The sequence below is a fragment of the Chironomus tepperi genome, unplaced genomic scaffold (genome assembly GCF_022539635.2).
Source record: "Chironomus tepperi strain 1889 unplaced genomic scaffold, CSIRO-AGI_Ctep_v1 contig_48, whole genome shotgun sequence".
In the NCBI taxonomy this organism is placed as follows: Eukaryota; Metazoa; Arthropoda; class Insecta; order Diptera; family Chironomidae; genus Chironomus; species Chironomus tepperi.
The window spans coordinates 54,495-77,742 of NW_027226170.1; the positions used below are offsets into that span (position 1 = coordinate 54,495).

A 23,248-nucleotide genomic window follows, 5' to 3' on the forward strand; every position below is an offset into this window, starting at 1 on the left:
TAATATTTTGGTAAGCTTGACATAAGTTTGAAGAACTAAGCTAGACCGATAGGCCAAGCTTCGCTTGGCATAAGTTTGAAGAACTAAGTTAGACCGATAGGCCAAGCTTCGCTTGGCATAAGTTTGAAGAACTAAGCTAGACCGATAGGCCAAGCTTCGCTTGGCATAAGTTTGAAGAACTAAGCTAGACCGATAGGCCAAGCTTCGCTTGGCATAAGTTTGAAGAACTAAGTTAGACCGATAGGCCAAGCTTCGCTTGGCATAAGTTTGAAGAACTAAATTAGACCGATAGGCCAAGCTTCGCTTGGCATAAGTTTGAAGAACTAAGTTAGACCGATAGGCCAAGCTTCGCTTGGCATAAGTTTGAAGAACTAAGCTAGACCGATAGGCCAAGCTTCGCTTGGCATAAGTTTGAAGAACTAAGCTAGACCGATAGGCAAAGCTTCGCTTGGCATAAGTTTGAAGAACTAAGCTAGACCGATAGGCCAAGCTTCGCTTGGCATAAGTTTGAAGAACTAAGCTAGACCGATAGGCCAAGCTTCGCTTGGCATAAGTTTGAAGAACTAAGTTAGACCGATAGGCCAAGCTTCGCTTGGCATAAGTTTGAAGAACTAAGCTAGACCGATAGGCCAAGCTTCGCTTGGCATAAGTTTGAAGAACTAAGCTAGACCGATAGGCCAAGCTTCGCTTGGCATAAGTTTGAAGAACTAAGTTAGACCGATAGGCCAAGCTTCGCTTGGCATAAGTTTGAAGAACTAAGCTAGACCGATAGGCCAAGCTTCGCTTGGCATAAGTTTGAAGAACTAAGCTAGACCGATAGGCCAAGCTTCGCTTGGCATAAGTTTGAAGAACTAAGCTAGACCGATAGGCTGCACAGAATCATTTACAGTATCAAAACATTGAATTTTGTGAAAGAACACAAAATTGTCAAAAAAAAAAGAAAAAGCTAAAAAAAGAACGTCTGCTCATGCGTAGGCTTGAACTCATGACCTCTTGTTTATTAGAACCTGTACTCTATCCTTTACCCCACCACGACATATTATTAATATTTAACAAGCGGTTAAATTCATAATATTAATAAAAATTATTTGTTTGATATTATTATTATAATTATAATTATCAAGAAATTTATATATTAGCTTTAATTTAAATTTGACTCTGATAATAAAGAAATAGTTTTTTTCGATACTTTCCATCATGAGGACAAAAACGTAGAATTTTATGTGAAAATGCGTGATGAAAAATAATTAACTCCAAGAAAACTTTGGAAAATAGCTTAGAAAGGTGTGAAAATGGAAAATTCTTCTTTAAAACATTATAAATTATCAAAAAAGTATGAAAAAGAATTGAAAAAGTATGACAAAAATAGTTGGAAAATTTGAGACTTGAACCCTTGACTGGCTTGGAATTTTATAAAAATTTCTTTTTTAAGGATTACGTAAAAATTACGTACGTAAAACGTAAGCTTGTTTTAAAAATTAATTAATTATAGCATAACTAAGCTATATTGTGATTAACTAATGCTTTAATATTGCATTGTCATCGAGAACACACATGCATGAAAAATTTCAGCTCGATTGGAGTAGTAGAAGTGGTCGAAAATTCAATCGCAAGATTTGACCAAGACAGAAAGACAGAAAGACAGAAAGACAGAAAGACAGAAAGACAGACAGATAAGAAAGCAAGTTAAGAAAAACGAGGTAAAGATAAGAAAGCAAGTTAAGAAAAACGAGGTAAAATGCGCTAAAAATACGTCAAAAACAATATTAATATAAAAGTTTTCGTTTTCTTTGACATCTATTGACATATCTACATCTACATGATTGCTCCTACATCATATATGAGTCCCTTTTATACCATTGGACATGAAACTATCAGATGTAATTGCATTGATAAAACTCATCAACCATTTAGCAAATATGCATTGGCATGTAAAATCATTTCTATTCATTTATGAACTATTAAGCTTTTGGCAGTTTTTAGAAAATTGAAAAAAGTTGATGGAAATCATTTATTTTTTCTGTCTGTCATTCTTTCAACATTCATGTATCAAAATGTGCCATAAAATGTTGAGGATATTTCAGAAATTCGAAATATTACTGTGGAAAATGTTTGAGTATTACTTTTTCATAGGAAATGTGCTTTAATGAAGGAATTTGGATGAAATATTCGAAATTTTTAAGCATATTGCTGCATGATTTCATTTTTAATACCTAGACACTTTAATATTATTAATTTACATAAATCAGAGCTCAAAGTCGACTGAATTTAAGTCGACTTGTGTCGATTCGAATCGATATAAATTGAGTCAAACTTGATTTTTTTTAAAGAACCAAAGTGAACTAAAGTTGATTCGGGTCGACACATTTCCAGTTGCCTTCACTCGACTTCGACCTTTGGCATTAACATCGTCACATTAAAAATATATAATATATCATCAATATAAAATAATTGTGGTCAACCTGTGTGTCGGAAATTTTTTTGGAAATGTCATGTCATCGGGATATTTTTGAGGCTTACCACCATGAAATTGAATGTGCCATGAAAAATAAAAAGGTCGTCCATCACTGATATAAAGCATTATTTTAAATATAATTAGCAATTTATATTTTTACAGGTACCTATATTTAATTGGATATGAATGAAATTACTGAAGGCTTGATGTAATTCAAATGTAATTAAATTATTTCCATTTTGCTACTTGTAAATCAGAAACATGGGCTACAAGGTTTAATTATAGATCCCTTTTGTCTAGCCGTAAATAGCATATTGATACTGACTTATTACGTTACAGTATAACAAACTTTACTTTTTTCTCGCCCAAACTTGGCGGCCCCAAGTGCGTTGCCAAATTTTATTTGAATATTTGTCTTGAAAATTTAGGAATTCATCCAAAAAGTGGGATGGAGTTTGATCACATAGTCGACTCAAATTTTGTATGAAGTCGAGTCAAATTGAGTCTCCTTTCCATATAAAACCAGAGTCGACTTCGAGCTCTGCTTTGATATGCCCCAGCTATTCCCCCATATGCATAGCATGTATTCTTTAATCTACACTTCTGAGATCCTCAATAGCTGCTTTTTCGGAAATAAAATATCGTCTCCGAAAAACATTTCATTTGCATGATATTCGCAGTTTCCTCCATTATTATAAAGAATTTAGTCATAAAATTCAAATGTTACTCTTCTCATGCTGTGCCTTATTGTATCTTTATCAACACATTGAAATTACAAATTTGCCAACAGCGTTAAGTTTGAGGTTCTAATTAAATTCTTGTTTTTGAAAATTATTATTAGAAATTTATGTATTTGAGTGGTATTTGAGATATATGAAATATCTGTTATATGCACGAATTAACAGCTTGCAAACTCTGCTTTTGAAACATTGAGTAAGTGTGAAACATAATAAATCTAGCTATTGTATTATTAAATTTTGCTCCAAGCACACTCTTATGTCTTAAGAAGACGGCTTTGTTCTTTAATTTACATGCAAGTCTACATGATTATTTAAAAATTTCATCGAAATTTATACACCTGAGGTGAAACAGACACCATGAGAGGTAAACACATTAAATTATTGATAAGATGCTCAATGAAATTAAAACAAAGTACTTAAAGCTGGTAATAAATATTTAAAATCATTCTGATAATGCTAAACGAAAGCATTTACATATTATGTAAATTTTTATTTGAACGAAAGGAAAAGTCTGTGAGAGTTTACAATAAACTTCTAAAGCCTTTCTCTCAACATTGATGTTGCATTTGCTTACATTATATTGACATGAATAAAATTCCTTCCATCTGATAAAATGTTTACTAGACATCCCTTCGGGGACGTTCGGAAGTTACGTAAATACCATTTTATAATCCCTCACCTTGATATTTAGTAACAAGCATGAACCAAACTTTGTATTCCTTAATAAAATTGCCCATCTCCCTTCCCTAAGCGTTACCTAACTTCCGAATGATCCCTATCATTTCTTCCTTTCCTTCCAAATTCTCACTTCTTCTTGCTTTCATTCGGAATCTGTTCCTACTCTTACTTTCTAAAATATTTACCCCAATATTTTGGTTAACTTGCTTTAAGAGTGTAGATATGACGACATTTCTTGTTCTTTAGTCTGTTTATTTATGTTTATGCATATCAGTTAAGGATCCTTTATACTTGTTTTTAAAGTCTTTAAAGTAAATGTAATTCTTTGAATTATTATTCATTTCTTGTCTGTTTCTTGCTGTCTGTTCTCAAAATTCTTAACTTCTCACGGATATTAAATGGGGAAATAAGGTGTCAACTTTAACTTACGTTTTAGGAATATTTTTGAAATTGCACGTACAAATTAAGTTAATGAAATGATTTAACAGAAGCATATTTAAGAAAGGTTAAATTTCCTTTTCCCCTGTTTATGAATTCTGAAGTATTTGAGATGCTTTTAATAATACCCGAGCGACACAAATGAAGAAGACTCTAGTATGGAGCAATAGGGATCATTCATTCAAATGAGGAATTGGTGAAGCCAAAGTCAGACTCAATGACAAATGTCAAGTCCATACCTTCTAATGGTATTTCCTGTTACTATTAAATCCACCTAGGCAACCGAAATCTATGTCGGGTTATGTTCTTAATAGTTATAGATTAAAAGGCTATCCAAACCATGTATGAAGAGTGGCAACTCTACAATCAGGTTAGTGGAAAGGTTTACAACCTAGCATCTCGAAGCATGTACAAAAAAAGCATCAAATTGGAAACAGAATGACATAATAAATTGACACTTTAGCCCCCACCCCCTCCATAACAATATCCACAAGTTCTGAATAGTAACAAAATCTGAAATCTTCTCTCTAAGAGAGTTATGTAATAAATGAACGGTCCAATGCTTCTCTAAACCTCTTTTATTAACACTTAATTCATTTGGCTTCATTTATGTCACTCGGGATAAGACATGAATGAGAAAAAGTTCCGAAAAACATCATCAAAGGTCAGAAAAAAATTTAAATTTTCTTTTTAAAAATGTTTTGACTATGCCTAATATCCAATAACAATATTGATATCGTTACGTCAAATCCAAATGATCCTCTAAGCGTCTATCATTGCCTCTTTTTGTTAAATAAATATTTTGAATAAATTTCTTATGAAAAAATAAGATATTTCCAATAAATTTGAATTTATGGTCCATTTTATGAAGTTTATTGATAAAGGAGCTTATTAGAGGATCGAAATCAATTCCACAAAGTGAAATAAATTTAACTTATCAACAGTCAAGAAGGTCAAGTATAATGGGTATTTGATGTTTTTCTTTTATATTTATCTACTTATTTTCTTTTTAAAATAATTGAAAAGTTTTTGATATAATAATTTTTTTGAGTTTCTTAGGCAGAGCTGGTCAACCTTTTGATTTTTGTGACACACCTTGGTGGTAAGTCTCGATCGAAACCGCATAATGCATACGATTCAAGAGATTTTCAACAATGTTTGTGCAGATCACACTTGTGTACCGTAGCACACAGGTTTCCCACCACTGTTCTAAGCTTACAAGATGTTCTTCACTAAATTTTAAGAGATACCTGTGAAATTCAACATTTTAGTCTTTAATTTATGTATATGATACCGTTGAAAATAATATACTGACTATATGTGATGATGCATGTATCATAATCTTTTATCTTAAGTGAAAATTAAATTTCTATCGCATTCTTGTAGACGTCTAGAATGAAGAATAAATCAAGAACAGAACAAGAGTGTTTTGAAAGAAAAATATCGATGGATTCAGATACAAGAGTACGTGATATTTATATGTTGAGGCACTTATAAATACTTTAGCACATGGTTTGTTTACCGTACTTAAATCAATATAGACATACCATCTACTCAAACTGTAAGATTCTTTAAATATTTTATCATAATTTACATTACGCTTTAATGTCTGAAAAAATGTGAAAAAATATTTATTATTTCCCAAATATTCATAAGCTAATCTTTGATATTCATAAGCTGCTTTGATGTTTGAATTGAAGGGTTATTTGCTAATTTCGTATTGTTCTAGGCACTAATGCTGTGGCTGGCAACCATTTTTGTAAATCAGTACTCTATACTTTAGAAAATTGTTTGTGACATACCATATCAAGCATAAAGTTTTCATACGACACACCAATTTAGGTAATCTGTTCAGCTTCATATTGATTGAGCTTAAAGATTTTCGAATGTGTCGAAATGGCTCGGTAGCTGATTATTGGTACCTAATTATTGCAATACCGGATTAACACATGGGCTTGAGAGTGTAAATTGGAGTGAACTCGACATACAGTGGAAACACGTTTCGCAGCCTTCCTTTGTGAGCTACAGACAGTTACACCAAAGAAGTCGGTCTCAACCTATAATGTAGGTCTATTGAATGCAGATATCTTGCGTAGTTTCATTTATTGAACAATTACTACACGAAAATCGCCCTGGCAAATCTGAAATTTCTCAAACACCCTTGTGCCGTGTCACACAGGTTGCCCAACACTACAGTAAAGTCAATGAACAGGTGTCTAAATTTCATTTTAATAAATTCAATTTAATGTCTGACAATTTTTTTGATGCAGAAAATAATGATTTATATAGCCTTTCAGTACAAACATTACGTAATGTTAAAACAAGCCCAAATGTACTATTGAATGAAATATCAGAATAGAAGTACCAGAGCAAATATAGACAAAATTCATTCAAACATCAAGCTGTCTAAAAAAAGGAAATTTATGCCATTAATTTAAAGTCAGAAAGATTAATGCGGCTTTCAGAATCATCAAAAATCATGCATAATGTAGCAATAAATCTTGTAAGTTCTAGATGGAAAAATCCCATCAAAATTTTCAGTCCATTTCTTAAAGAAAGCAAAAAATAAAAAATAAATGAAAATTTATAAATAAATTTGTATTTAATGGCTGAAATTTATGCAAAAATGTGTCCACTTATCATTCATTTCTCAAGGGGCAAAAACTTCTCAAGCATATACCCTTTTAATAAGACTTAAGACCGAAATGTTTGAGGATGAAAATGTCATCGATTAAGGCAGCCACTCAATCAAAACATTTCATCGTTATTGAAATCTCGTGTTGTAGGAGTGACAATAATAAAACTCCATCACAGACATGATTCCTTCTGCGAAAATTTACTTCTAAATTAGGTATAACTTTTCAATTTAAAAAGTTTTCATCTTCACGCAATGACGTAAGCATAAGTCAGTATATGCATTAAGGAAAATCAATTTTTATCAACAGCACAATCCAGTTTCAACGGAAACGAAGTAAAGATGTTCATAAATTTTTAAAAAGAACGACATTCATTTGTAGGAAGAGATTCAGCATAAAATTTGAATATTTTTTTTATCATCCTCAAAAAATCTGCTTCTCACAGCCACTTTTGAGATATATTAAAAATGACTTAATTGTCTCGCAGCATGATTATGCAAATATATTTTATCAAATCTTTTAATCTACCGATACGAACGTGACATTAAAAAGCTAATTAATTATTTTTTGTCGATCAAAAAGTCGTCTGGATTATATGGTCCATTAAGCTGTATTGAATATTGAATGATCAAAACTGGAAGCTCTAATCTGTCTGGCAGAAACAGGGCATAGCTGCCTAATCTCTAATCTGTCTGGCTGAGACTTAACCAGAAATTTTTTCTATGCGACACATGGCTATGCTCCTGCCGCAGAAGGTTTATATGGATTGTAGAAATTTAGACGTGTTTTGGGTGAGTCCAGTTCGCTCTATGATGAAATGGTTTCGTACTTTGGTTCTTAATTACTACCAATTGGTCTGGTTATGGGTTAAACATTTGGCAGAGGAAACACTTTGACCTGTCCTTTTTCGGATTATTACAGTGTAAATCCGATTCACAGCCTCTTTTTGCAAAATTAGGACAATAGCGTCATCTGATCCCACTATGAACTGTAGGTCTACTGAGTGCAATGGTCTGACGCATCCTCACTTGTTAAACAATCTTTGGTCGCAAAATCCCTTAAAGCAGCTCTGGATCACAATGATCTGAATAGCTTTTTTTTGGGATTTTCTCATCATTTAAGTAGTTTTAACCCCCCTGAATACCCCCTTGGACAGAAATTTTTTAAATAACTTCCATATATAGTGTGAACATTGCTGATGGAATCAAATTTGTAGCATTATTGAATAAAATATTTATAAAATTTGCAGCATATTTATGCAATTATTACATACCATAAAAACTATGTGACAATTGATTGAAGGCTAATTAAATTCAGATGATTAGAGTTGATTTAGTATCAAAATATACTTAATTTACAAAATGATCATCCCACATGCTCTATATTATATTACAATATATTTTCGATATACCATTTATGTGATAATTTGACTTGAAAAATATTTAAAGCAACTGGTTTTGATTTCAAAAATGTGTAAAAACTATCCAATTTTGCTGCTTATTAAGGATTTTGCGATGACAGATTTATTAATTTATGTTCTGATGTTTTGAAATTGACTTACAGAATTCTTCTTATGGAATGATTTAACACATATTCACATCATTCGATATCATTCTTGGTAAGTCATAACGAACATCCATTTTAGACAGTCATTCTCGTCTTCCATATGTTCATCATACACAGTTTTTGAATGATATGCCGAGATATTATCAAATTACTTAATTACGAACATTCAAATTTGTCAATTCACCCTGGGTATTTCTGATTGAGGATTTATACCATTTTTGGAATTCATAGATTTTTAAATAATCTCTTTATTGTGGCACTAGCTCAGTGGTGGGCAACCTATTGATTTTCGCGACACACCTTGGGGGTAAGCCACGATCGAAACTGCACAGGGCATACCAATTTCTAGCATACGGCGGCACACAGATGGCACATCATTCCACAAGCTTTTAAAATTACATCAACTACCCAGTCATATCCATTGACTACCACATAATAAATAAATTAAATGAAAATGACTAAATCTAATGCCACTTATAAAAAGTCTATTTGAATATCTCTATACGATGTATAAAGTCATGAACTAATAATTAAAATTTTACAATATAATAAATGAAAAGCGAAACCGAATGCGTCGTAAAATGACAATAAATGTGATGGAGAGATTATTTTTAAATGGATGATAATTACTGTAGTATAATTGAATATTAATGCATTAAAATTGGCAAAGTTATGGTCATTTAAACGCAATAGAAACCTGCTGGTGTCTTGATGGAATTGATTGGACGTTATAAGTAAATTTCACGCTCTAAAAAGACAATAATTGATGATGGAAGCTAGGCTATGAATGTGTTACAGTATGTCTCAATAGTAACAATCAAGTAGAATATTCTCTCACATAAGGAATTATTCTCTCTTGTCCGCTCTGATTTACCTAAATGAGTTTTTATGATTCCAGAAAATATGAAGCAATTTGCCTTTTTTTCGTTGTGTTTTTCACTTTCAATTCAATTCTGTTTCGCACACATTTAAGAGATTATGAATATGAAATCAAAAAAAAAAAGTAGTCTGTGGCTTGAAACTTTACATGACAAGGTGTTACATTCTGTCACCAAACCCGATGGAACCAAATTTATGGTCATGATAAAATTTATTATATTGCAAATCATTTTTGCATGCTTTGCATTCAAATTGACAGCACAACAATGCCAAATTTGCCAATTGAAATCACAGATGTTATGCTGTTCATAAATTCCTTTCCATAGCCATTTTTTTATGCATGGCATACAGCAATATATATTTCTGCTCAAGAAATGTTTAATCAAGCAAAGAAGAGAGGAGAGGAGAAGTAAAAAAATTTTCTTTCCTTCTTTCGCTTTCAAGTTTTCGTTCAAAACCACACCAATGCTAGTAAATAATTTTAAAGGTCTGATTATTTCTAGACCGTATCTTTTTGTCCGCAAACTTCCCTTTTGCCTTAGATGTTGTGAAAAAAAACGGTGACCTTCGAGACCTTTATCATCAGAATTAAATAAAATCGATTTTGAAATGAACATTGAAAGACTCTTAATGCTAATCCGATGACGGAATTGAATAGAATGGCTTTCATCACCCATCACATTTACATGATGTCAAACATTTTTTTTTGTGCTGTTGCATTTTGCGAATGGAATTGAAAAATTAAGACATATTTTAACGATTGGACATGATGATTATCGTAAATTTACATGTTTGTAAGGAAATGGCACAATCAAGCTCTGTAATCAATTTTGAGTCGATGTCATTATTTATTGATGGTTAGATTATGATAGTTATTAACTCACCTCTTGTTGCGATTACAATGCAGGAATATGAAGTAAAAAAACTTTTAAGGCCAATGATGTGTCGTCAAATATGCAAATTAAAAAGCAGAAGGAAAAAAAATGAGTTAATGAAGTGGTTTTCGATTCTCTTTCTGCAGTCTTTTACATTCTTCACACTGTACTCAATATGTTCATTGTTTTCTACTCAAATTTGTCACTAACAATTTATTGCGACTTTCAACAAAATGAATATAAATACCCTATGACGCTTTACGTAATTGAATATTAATTATAATTATTTTCATAAAATATATCCCTTCTTTTTTCGCATGATAAATGATTCCTCAACATTTTTTTTATCAACAACATCTTTGTCATATCGTGTCAAATGTAGATATATCAATGAATAGGTTTTCAAAAAAAAAAGACATGTTAAAGCGTAATACTCATTATTATTTATTGTAAATGAAAGCATGAACATCCATTAGCACCACTATCGTAATGGCATTTCTTTCAACTTTGCCTCTTTCCTCTTTGGATTCGGTCATAAATAACGTCTAATAATTGTTAGGAACTTTAATGTTTTTAAGGTTCTAGAGAATATAGGGCACTTCCCAACAACATTGAGCGAGTGGGAATTAAACCTACGTTCAATGATTTCCGGAAGCATGTTACTGTAATTGAACTTCCGGGTGTTATTAAAGAGCGTAGCACACATAAGCCTTCTTACCTGTCTTGTGCTTATTGTACAACTCTTATTGCTATATTGGATTAAAATACAAACCCAACAATATTAAGTATAATGTTCCCTACTAGACAAAAATACGTTAAAACTAGTAAAAGGCAAGTCAATGTCTAGTTCAGTGTTGGGTAACCTTTTATTTTTCGTGACAACCCTTGGTGGTAGGCCTCGACTGTACACGGTAAGACATTTCCAAAAATTTTGGCGGCACACATATAATATACCACTAGTCTTGTTGATAACTAGTTCAAACTGTTTATTGTCCACCTGGTGTAGGATCTGTACATGTAAGGCACTCCCTAAGAGCTAACAAATTAACTTTTTATCAACCAAATTTATGAACGATCCCCTTATTGTAATGATGAGATAAATTTCAGGTTTCTTTCGTTTTAAACAAAATTATATTTGGAAAACATTAATGAAATGACTGCGAGACTATACAAAAAAAGTTAAGGAGACAGGAACAAAAATTCAACTCTTTTAATTCTCTCTCGACAAAAAAAAAAAAAAATTGGATATACTAATGAACACAAAAGTATCAGAAACAGAGTAAAAATAATCAAAACGAACAAACACACAGGTAGATCTAACAGTCACATTCATATTGTTGTCGCGTGCGTGGGCGTTGCATAATTTTTAAATATTTTTTTTATTTCATGTGGGTTCATGCTTCAATACAACTCGATTGTGTGTGACTTGAAAGAGGCACAAATGTAAATACTGTGCTAAAGAATTGAACAAGGCGAGAAATTTTTTTATTAATTTAAAGATAAAATGTCAGACTTAAAAAATCAAAGTCTGCAACATATTGCAGCTGATTAAAGACTTGAGAGTCAAAAAAATTTCATTAAGTAAGTAAAAGTCTTGTGAAGAAGTCGTGAATAATTAAAAGGTTGTAATATTTTTTGCGGTGTAATTAGCATAAGTTGACAACCCATAATCAGTAACTGTACAGCAACATTCTTAATTATATGGCCAATTTATGATGGAATTTCTTTGGTTTGAGCTTTAATGCGAAAAGGTTGTTAATTGAGTAAGTTGTATATCCAACAATGAATTGGAATTTCGTCACTTCTAATCTGATTCTTATAAAATTAATTATGCATTGCCAAAATGTGATTAATCAATTTTAGGTACGGATTAGAATCTTAACCTTCGGACATTTACAATAATTCACAATATTTTCTCATTGATCAGCTCAACAGTCTAATCCAGAAGTGGACAACCTTTAATATCAGCGGCACACCATGGTGGTAAGCCACGACTGAAGCCGCACACGGCATATTGTGCCTCAGCACACAGATCGCCCACCACTGATCGAACCGGTTGCAAGAGATTTATTTACAGCATCTGACACAATATCGATGACAGTTGGAAGTAAAAATCATTTTATCATGTAAACTACTTAAAAAATTATCAAGTAACTAATGTAAATTTATAAAATTTGGAGAAAATCACAACCAATTAGACTTTATTAATTAATAAAGTTATTTCTCATTACTTCGTTAATTTATTTTCGAACGATTGTCTCACGTGTGACTAACACTCAAAATCTAATCTCACTTCTTCACTCGTCGAAATCAGCGACTGCACTAAAAAACTTTAACTTATAATCATTTTCGTTATTTTTTTTTCTTCTCATGTCACACATTTAGTCTTTAAAGAGAAGAAAACTCACAAAAAAATATATATTAAGTTTTGTGTATACTTACAAAAATTATATGATGAATGTCGTGGTCGTCGTGTCTCATGTGTGTTGTGTTGCATGTCATATACTACATCACATTTTGATCGTTTATTGAGCCACTTGTTTCTATCAAGTCATATTAAGTATGGAAAATTTTCTTATATCATGAATCGTTGGCAACAACTGCTGATAAGTCAATAAAAATGACTTGTTAGCATCTTAAATTTTGGCACAAAAAATTGTACAAACAACAAAGAATGAAATTTAACATAATGGTGTGGAACGGAAAGAAACCAAACAACAAAAGCAGCTTCTTGGAGCTTTTAATAACCTTGACAATCGTCTATCTAATGTTAAATATTGTAAATGAATAAAGTAAATTTATTTTACGATCGCAACAAAATAAAATTTTCAAAAAAAATTGATTTTTTTATAATTTGTTAAACATTTAATGACTTGACAAACATTTAGTATCGCATTGTTGACTTAGACACTGTGTGTCTTGGTACTTTTTTATGATGTGTTTAATATGTTTGGGCTTGTCAACCAAACAGATAACTTGTCACATCCTGCCAATGGTATTTTATTTAAATATTTTCAAATAACTTTTTTAATTGCAAATATGGCAATTCTTTTAACTATTCTCTTAATGAACTTATTACGGATTAAATTTCTTTCTAGCATTTCTTTATTATTACAGGAAAAGTGAGACACATTCACTATTTGTAGTTTATAATTAGATCTGACATAAAGTTTATATTTTCATTACTAATCTCAAGAATCGATGACTGAAAAAATGAATTTTAATGAATATTTTATTTAATGGAAATTTCTTCTGTAAATAACAATAAAATCTGACTTTTTTAATTACATGATCTTAAGCAGTAGCAGGTAACCTGTGTGTCGTGGTACCAGACATCGAAGTCGACTCAGATTATGTATGAAAAATTCGACTTGACTCCATGAACTCTGTGAACTCTGTGCGATACACGAGAGTGCCAACAAAAATGTTTAGAGCTTTAATGAACTACATGCTGTGTGCGAGGCTTACCAAGATGTTCTGCGAAATATAAAATGTTGTTCATCACTGATCTAAAGATTGAATTTTTTTACCCATTTAAAAGACCTAAAAAATAGCGGAAAACAATTGGGTAAATTTTACTCCTTGAAATATTTCTTTTGCTCCAGAAAGGATGTAAATATTTTTGAAAGCAACTTTATTAATTAGGGTCGTCTATTTCATGCATTTTAATTAAATAAAGAAAATATTGAGTAAGATTTAAAATGAAAAATTATTAAAGGCTCGAAGGTACTGTCAGTAATGAATCTTAGCATCTATTTTCATGCTTAGGTACAAACAGATTTGTTATTATTTATAAACTAGAACAAAACTCCTTAAAGCATGGTTGGAACTACCCGGACTTCTATGGAGTTCGGATAAAGTCTATGGATAAAGTATCTGAAAATTTCAAAATTGAAATAGCTAAAAGCTGAAAATTTGAGATTCTGAAAACAATTTTAAAGGCATATAAAAACATGTGACTGAAGTACAACGGCATTAAGTTGTCAATAGTTCTACTTTCCGTGCTTGGACATAAAATACTCAATTTTAGGAGTTTTATGTCATGGTAGTTCAGTTACTTACAAATACATGTTTCTGAAAAGGGTCGGGACTTCAAAAGCGGAAGAACAAAAAAAAAACAGGAAGAATAATGAACGAAATTATATTAGTAAGCATAATAAATAATAAGGTGGCTGAATTTTAAAACACTTTGCAAACACCTGAGATTGTTATAGACTCTCAGTGATTAGATGAGAATTTAAAGATACACTTAAAAGGCTGATTCAAAAAAATTGCATTTCCAACTTACCTTTTTTATGAGGAAATTGCCAAAAAATTCAAACAAAGTAGCCTAGAGCGACGAGAGTCTAGCCATGTGCCAAATTTCACCGAGTTTGTTCAAAGAAAGTCTATGCTTTCTGGCTATCGGAATATCGGGAAAGTAATTTCGATAAACCATATATGCTTGAGTTATGCTGACCTAAAACAGGATATTTGCTTATTCTATATTGTGTGTCTTCCGAGTTGAATATCAGTCGTGGGCAACATGTAAGCCGTCAAAAATATTTGGAAATGCTAAAAATATACTATGTGCGGTTCTGATGGAGGTTTTTCTTGTGGTACAGTAAAAAATAAATGGTGGGCAGGTTGTAGTACTAATCAAGTAAATTTCAGTTACAATTTTCATCACAGTAATTGGATACTGAATCATTTTTTACAAGACTTTAAAATAGACAAATTCCATTCAAAAAACCAAAAAGGACCAAAATTAAAATGTTTTGCTTCAATACAGCACAGTTTATTTAAAGACAGTAATAATAATAACTTCAGCCAATTAGCAGAAAATATGGAATGAATATTTTAGTTCAAGAATTAAAATAAACAAAAAGTATCAAAATATTTTAATGAATTCCTACTAAACTTTTGAAACCTAAAAATGGTAAATTAACTCGAAAAAAAAAATTTAATATACTCATAAAAACTTGCATCGAACATCCACGCAAGAAAATTAAAATGGGATCGGTTCACTAGTTAAGTCACATAATAAATCGATTTTTTGACAACACCCCTACCTTTTCTGATACAAAATCTCCATTAGATCGCCTCTCAGTGGAAGGAGTGCTCCCAAAATGCGTTACGTAATAGCTGAACGTCCCCAAAGTTATTCTTATTGATGATTTTGTTTCACATTGTTGTAAAAAGTCTTGAAGTTTTTTATCCATCGCTAAAAATCTTATTGATTTTATCCTGCGTCAAAAGTCTCTTAAAATTCATCTACTTGACAGAGTTATCGAGTTTGAAGTGTAATAACAGTAAATGTAATTGCTTCAAGAACAAAAAAGACTCGAATGAAAATTTTACTTACCGTCAAAATGCCAATGACTTTTTGAATATTATTGCTATATCTTTGAATTTGTATCACTCGAATTATGTGTTGCAATTTACATAAGTAATTTGATGTCATTTGCGTGCTTTCTGAAATTTAATGAGTCTGTACTGTTGATAAGCAATATGTTACTTAATATTTGTATATGTAAGTACTTTTCGTCAAAATAATGAAACATGATAAGATTTCGTCTTTAAAGAAGGAAGTTTATTTTCATTTTCGTAAATGTATGTATGATTTGAAATTGATACAAAAAATTATCGTGTGCCATAAAGTGTATTTGCATGATGAATTGAGTATTCACAGTACAGAATTTAATTTAAGATTATTGAGCCGATTCCACTAAAGCAACCTGTGTGGTGCGGCACACTAGTGTGTCCAGGATCCGTATGCACTGTGCTCCAGGCTTATCACCAATGTGTGCCGCGAGAAATAAAAGGTTGCGCACCACTGCACTAAAGTAAATATAATTTTAAAATCAAACAGGATGATGTGATTTGAGAAATCTGGTTTTGAATATCACGAGATTTATGTAGACGATCCTTACTAAGCTCTGCCTTAAAGATATAAATTATACGATGGTAATCCCAAGAATATGGCAAAAATATTTCAATGAAATTCATAAAATTGTTATCTTTAGTGAATTTGGCTCTCTTCATTTTGGTGACTTCTTTTTGCAATTATTTTGATCATATTTTAATACCTTAGCTTTAGCTTTATACTTATTACTGTTATTGAGATTATTTTTAGAAAATTATTCTTTTTCAATCCAAGGAAATAATTTTATATACAATTTTATTACTATACACTATAATGTAGCAATAAAAATTCTTAACATGCTGCACAATTTTCAATTAGCGATTGTAGTCGTCGAATATCACTTTGCTGATTCATAATATCCTTTTCAAGTTTCTTTACGAGAAAAATTAAATCGTTCATTCCTTTTAATAAGTTCTCTGGGAATCAATAAAGAGATTTTTTTTGTGTAGTATGTAGTTATAGGAGCTAATAAAATTTTTTATTTGAAAATCTTACCATCACAATCACCATGAATAACAGAAATATCGCCACGACGTGATAAGGTATTATATTGACTTGGACGACTATTTCTGTGATCTCGTCTGCCACGTAGCTTCTTGTTTATTTCTTGGTCTAATCAATCGGATAAAAAGGTGAGGTTTTCGGAATAAATTCATTTAAATAATGTATAAGATTTACCGTTATAGTATCCATGAATTTCATTATCCTTGACCATTTTACGATTACCTTTCTGCTGCTTCGTTGATTTTTGGCAATTGGCACGAATGAGAGCACTTTCAACATTACGATCAAGATATAATGGATATTTCCTTTCACGTAGAATTTTGATTTCAGGTTCATCCAAATTTAGATACAACTTAGATAGATTAAACTCCATTTCATCGGAATAGACTTCTTTACAGTCAATAAACAACCTGATTGAGTTCCCCGAAAAGCTAAATGCAAGTGAACGAATTGTGGTCGTTTCATTTAGACTTGGGGCTTCGAGATGTTTTGAAAAGATTTGCGAATTTGAGTTGATGTCAATTGTAACACGTTTCGACTTGCGATCGAGATAGAATGAGAATTTATTTTTTGCTCCTGGAAAGTCAATCATGAAAAGGGCTTCGATTGATATTTTTGCCTTTTTACGGGGTCTATAGTTATCAAAAATAATAAAATCATTCTATTAGAAATTGAATGGGATAATTCTAAGCTGATGCTTATTCTAAGAAGCATATGTGAGCACTTTTTTTTTGTGAAGGGATGTGTGCTATTATGCAGAAAACCATTTTTCATGATTTTTTTGTGCTCGTTCACAACAAAAGGCTATTTTTCATCAGGAAAGGTAAAATGTCAAAAGTTCAACATAATCATTTCTATAGTTACGCATTACTAATTTAAAAATTGTATACTTTACCGAATGTGACGCATTGAAATCGTAAAATCATCTTTTATGTACTGTTCCAAGTCCGCAGATGCCTCTGTATAAATAAAGTATCGCATCATTAACAATTATTTAAATAAGATTCATAAGTGTTTACAGACACATTCATTTAACATTAATCTTCATTCACGGTATTTACCTGGATCGATAGATAATCCAAGTCCACTTTCCACCATGACTAATAGTGCTAGTAGCATAAAAAATTTCCTCATTGTAATTCAAAGTGGTTTTTTGCTCAATGTAAATATATAGTAACTACACAGTCGTATTTTTGATGAGATTCATGAAAAAAAAAGGAAAATGGAAATTTGATTAATTAATTGATGACATCATTCGATTCCGATTTTAAATATTCATATCATAGATTATTCGAAATTTCAATCCTTTGAATAGATTAAAATGTGAGCAATATTTATTTTAAATTAATTTATTTTGTGGGATTTACATCATCAACGCGTCATTCCGATATGCGTGCAAAAAAGTAAAATCCGAAACAGAATTAACAAATTTGTTCTTATTCTCTTAATTATACCGAAAAGCTCACTTTTTTATCAATAATTCATTTGCTCATTTTCTCCTTGCGGCATTATTTATTCAACCCATGTAAAAAGAACGTAGTGAGGCTGGCGCCTTTGTGATTTATTTTCCATAGTCTTTTATGGCAATCCATCAAGTCAATTTTAGTGAATTCGGAGGAAAGATTTTTGTCATATTAGGACAGTGGTGGACAACTTTTATTTTTCGCGGCACACCTTAGTGGTAAACCATTACGGCATACAGTTCTTGATATTTCCAAAAAAACATTTGGTGGTGCATTAGTGTGTCGCTGCAAACAGGATGCCCACTACTGCATCAGTAGTTCCACTGAATTTTTTAGTTTTACAGCATTTAAATTCTATTATTAAGGTGTCTATAAAGTATGACATAAGTCTCGAGTCTGAAAAAATTATTAATGATCTCATATAATGAGACAATTTGTTTGGGCTAAATACAAATTTATTTTTAAAGGCGTTACATTTAATCTACCCAAGCTCTTTCAATTGTTACATTATTGCTTCCTATACAACTTCAACGTTCTCCTGATGTTGAGATCACACTTATGATATGTAGATAATATTTCAAGGATTTATTGACGTTTTTTTTTTCTTCAACTGCTCATGTATTGTAAACATTGAATTTAATTTTCTAAGAAATTTACATACTCGAATCTGGTACACAACACATCAATCCCGAGTGACACACAACAAAAAGGTCACATGACCACATGGTGTCGTCTGAAGATACAAAGAGCATGCTCATGATTATACTCCCATAATTAAGCATGCTTAACTATACATCTTAAGCTCAAACACACAATAATATGCTCAATGGTACCAAAAGATGCTTTTATATTAGAATATACACATGGGCAGGCTCATGAGTGAGTATACTAATTGTCTGTTAGGGACAGCATCCATTTATTGTTGATTAAGAAGCTTTGATGGAGACTTAAGATCTCCCTGCCAAAGCCTTCCCAATTTATGTCACTCGGGATTCCAACAAGATTTCGGTAACAACAATTATGTCTCAGTCGCGTGATTCTTTTTTTCTCTCTTTATACACATTTCATGCTTACGTACAAAAAAATAAGCAGAGATGTCTTTATTTTGAGTAATGGAGTGAAAATGAATATTTTACTATCTCGTAAATCATATTCTTGGATTCAAAGGTATATATTTCATTTACAATCAAATTCGCAGAAAAATATAATTCAAATTTACAGTCAGTTTTGTTGACATCATGCCTTAATGTCATGCGAATTGTCAAATTTAATTTGAATCAATAAATAAGATGTTAAAGGTGGGAAAACTAATTTAATTTTGATTTCTGAGAAACTTAAAATGTTCATAATAATTCATTTTTGGAGTGTTTGAAGTGTAAACTATTAGTTAAGTATGGCAAATGTTTGTGAATAACTAACTTGAAAGTATTTTTTTGGTTATTTTAATAATGGAAAAGGTTCTTATGTGCTAAATATTTTTGCAAACTAGCTAATGAGCACTTTATTTGAACAAATATGTCAACAATGCTAAAGTACTATTAATGAGGCTTAAATCATCTTAAATGGTCAGGAGATGTTTGAGCTTCTAATATTAGAATTCTGAAGAAGAGGTGCTAGGCAGAATAAGGCAATTTATAAATTCTTTAAATAAATTAATTTGTAGAATTTCAATCGATTTTCCTGCCAATTTAATTTAATCTTCAACTAAAGGATATTAAGTATTTTTATAAGAAATTACAATGCACAATTTATATCCTGAGCAGCACAAAGGTTTTAAACCACTTCTTGATTATATTTTGATGTTAAAATCTTGAAATCTCTGAAGCAACTGTTGAATAAAAACTAAAAAGCAGTTCAATGCTGTGAGTTCCTAAATATATTTTTGCCACAATCTCACAAAATAAGAAGATTTTAAAAGTTGAATTCACAAAAAAGAAGCAAATGCAATTTTTTGAGAGTTCAGTTTGTAACTTTATCATTTGAAAATGAAAACATTTGCTGAAATTGAGCATATATTAGCTTTTTGTGTAGCAGTGGCGAAATATTGGCCTAATTCTTTCTGTTTAATAAAAGGAATCTTTGAAAAAATATTCAAATGTTTATGACCTAGAAGATATCTCTAAGATTTGGAAGTAAAGCAAAGATGTTTTAGTAAAAAATGACAAAACTCGACTGTAAGACAAATTTTCAAATTGTTTTTTCTCAGAATTCAATTTTAGCAAATAATTTGAAAATTCAATCAAATCGAAAACAGTAACTTAATTATTGTGCATCAATAGACTTTTTAATATTTCTAGAAAATCAAATTTTTAATAATTTACAAAAAAGGAGATAATTTGAGCACCTGAGTTATGAGTATCGTTTATTTTAAAACTCTTTAGCAAATCATCCAATTAGCATTCAAAAGTGGTTAAAGAATTTAAATCTGAATGCTATTTCACTGAGTTTGTTACCATTTAGTGCTTAATTGAATGGTTTTGAACATTTATTCCGCAGTTTTATTGAACATTTATTGAAATGGAGATACTAAAATGTCTATAAAGTTATTCAGATCCTCAGAAAATTAAGGATTCTCAAGACGAAGGTTGAGACTTTGATGTTTATCGACACCGAGACTTCGAAGAATTCTATTGGAAATTCGACGAAATCGAGACTGTAACCGAGGGAAACCCTACAAAAATCCTCAGGTTGATTTCAAGAAAAAATATTATTTAATTAGGTAATTTGAAATTTCAGCTAATTAATTGAATAGATCAGTGGTTGGCAACCTATTTAGAGACACGGAATGCCTCAGTCATGAGAAGTCTATTTCGGTGCACACATAAGTGTGGCACATATGGTACGGCAATTTAGAAAATACATTCAGTATTATAGTAATTGAGCATAAAATTAAAAATTCAACTTTAAAATCATTAAAATGTTACTCTATGGTAACCTAAAGTGTGCCAAGACATACCTAAGAATTTTCGCGGCACACATGCTGCCCACCACTGCTCTAGAATTAACATTTGAGCTAGATATAATTTATAACTTTTTTCTTAATTAAATCTGAGAATTTAAAATGTTCAAGGCACAACTGAGATTTTCGAAGTAAACCAGTGTGCCGCGGACCACAGATTGTCCACCACTGGAGTAGATTATGAATCGTATATCCAAAATCTTTCATCAGAAAAATTAAAACCTACCAAGATGTAATAAAATTGGCAAAATAAAATTCAAATTCTGTTTAATTTTCATCAAGATTCTCAAATATTTGCTATCTATATCAATTAAAATCCAACAAATCTCTCATAATCCTACAAGAGAATTCACTTGGTTTTTATTCTATATTAAGACTGCAAAGGATGATGAAAAGCACATTCGGAAGAAAAATTTCAACAAGAAATTCTTCGTGAGTCATTAAACACCTTATAGGATTTCTTTCAACATGTTTCATTGCAATCACTTTTTCTAAGAAATGGAATCAACATCATCAAAATAAGTTTCCATGAATCAGTGTTAATGGTAATTGTCTTGATAACATTATTCGCATGGGTAATTCCTAGTATGATTCCTACGCATAATCGAATGAAACAGCCACATGATGTGAGAAAATTTGATGGAATTAGCAAGCCGACCAAATTTGATTAATCCTCATTCATTTATGTGAATGAAATGCTGATGAATGATGTATTTAATTTTATATGTCCACAAAATAAGCAATAGATCGCATATTTATGAGTGATCAAACCTTTTTGATCGAGCAATAAAACTATAAAATTATTCATCGAGATGTTATAATATCCTTGAAATGACTATATAATAAAATTTCAGCACATCACTAACTTTAACTTTATTTTCAATTCCTTGATTCTCAATTCCTTGATTCTCAAAAAATAATTTTTCACTTCTAATTAATTAATTTAACTAATTATTTTTGACATCATACTAACTTTTTTTCAATTTTTTTCAGTCATAAAACACTTTAATAAGCCCGCTCTCCCTCTCTATATTTTCAGAGCCTTTTTGAGTATGTCAGTGAGTTTTTCTCTTCGTTAAATATCTCAATTTTTCTCATAAATTATAATCTACACGCTAATTAATTCAACGCTAGCTTCCATTTGATTTTCATATATTCAAAATATATTTTATAATGATTTTTTTTGAATAAAAATTCACTTGGAAGGACGCACTTCTTTACGCTTTAACATCACCGATTGCACTGAGATCCACAACGGTCTACAAATAAACATTTTTTTTTTCTCTTTAATTTTTCTCTGTTTTATTTAAAATGTAAAAGTTTGAGAAGAAACCTGATTTTACACGAATACAAAGCAACAGCGATCAAACTATCATAAAAAATGTCTTACCACAAAACTATCATGTGTTGTGTTGTTGCTGTATACATATGTCATATGCAACAGTTGTGCTGTTTCCGCCAGCATCCATTCAACTGTTGTTCATTTGAGTTTGTTTTAAAATTCTAGTTAAAGCTTTTTTTGAGTATTTAATATTTTTATTGCAAATTCCTCGCTTGATTTTTATAAAACAGAATGAGGATTTATTTTTAGGAAGCTCCGTGATTTTCTGCTTATAACATCCCTGGGGAGTAGAAGCTGACTCTCAAAATTCCGAATTGAATTCGCATGTAAGTGAATACAGAAGTTCACAGAAATGTAAATTGACCTGCAAATATTAATATAATTTCACCAGCATAGGGAACATTCGTAAATTACGTAAAGTTCAAAATAGCATTTTTTGACCACCTCACCTCTTCGTCTTGTTAATAATAAGATTATGACCCAGAATCCATAGTAAAATTGCAACCCATTCTCTCCATAGAGTTACGTAATTTCCAACCATCCCCATATGCAAAAATGAGAAATATTGTTGATTGGCTTCATATCAAAAAGCTTAAAATTCCATCAACTTTTTTATACTACATACTGAATTAATCACGTGAAATATTAAATACCCTTACCATGAAAATATTTTTTTAAAGCACGGAATCATCGAGTCATTGTAATTCAGTGAATTATTATCTTCTTAGTAACCCATCTGTGATATATTATCAGTGATATAAAGCATCGTAAATACACGAGGCTTTATGATTGTATTTTTTTTTGACAG

At 31.2% G+C, this 23,248-nt stretch overlaps 1 protein-coding gene and 1 long non-coding RNA gene across 3 annotated transcripts; one reads left to right on the forward strand and one right to left on the reverse strand.

The window, feature by feature from the left end:
- The first annotated feature begins 11,709 nt into the window (after window positions 1–11,709).
- On the forward strand, window positions 11,710–12,193 carry LOC139099261 (uncharacterized). Its single transcript, XR_011545295.1, has 3 exons — window positions 11,710–11,848; window positions 11,918–12,030; window positions 12,131–12,193. It is a non-coding gene; the product is annotated as an uncharacterized lncRNA (long non-coding RNA).
- A 3,624-nt stretch (window positions 12,194–15,817) lies between these two features.
- Window positions 15,818–22,342, reverse strand: LOC139099251 (uncharacterized). Of its 2 annotated transcripts, none has more exons than XM_070651667.1 (6): window positions 22,073–22,342; window positions 17,738–17,853; window positions 17,572–17,635; window positions 16,851–17,308; window positions 16,668–16,784; window positions 15,818–16,588 (listed from the first exon to the last, which is right to left on the reverse strand). In XM_070651667.1, the coding sequence occupies exons 2-6, from the start codon at window positions 17,808–17,810 to the stop codon at window positions 16,464–16,466; spliced, it is 837 nt and encodes a 278-aa protein (XP_070507768.1). In that variant the 5' UTR covers window positions 17,811–17,853; window positions 22,073–22,342; the 3' UTR covers window positions 15,818–16,463. The 2 variants fall into 2 exon arrangements, with proteins under 2 accessions (XP_070507768.1, XP_070507776.1); XM_070651675.1 differs by lacking the exon at window positions 22,073–22,342 and adding an exon at window positions 21,870–21,888.
- Between the last annotated feature and the right edge of the window lie 906 nt (window positions 22,343–23,248).

What these genes read in the sequence shown, in the direction of transcription:
- LOC139099251 (XM_070651667.1), bottom strand. Translation starts at nt 17,810, where the DNA reads ATGAGGAAATTTTTTATGCTACTAGCACTATTAGTCATGGTGGAAAGT. An exon ending in TGGATTATCTATCGATCCAG is followed by an intron (nt 17,636 to 17,737) that starts GTAAATACCGTG and finishes TTATTTATACAG; the next exon opens with AGGCATCTGCGGACTTGGAA. An exon ending in ATTTCAATGCGTCACATTCG is followed by an intron (nt 17,309 to 17,571) that starts GTAAAGTATACA and finishes TGATAACTATAG; the next exon opens with ACCCCGTAAAAAGGCAAAAA.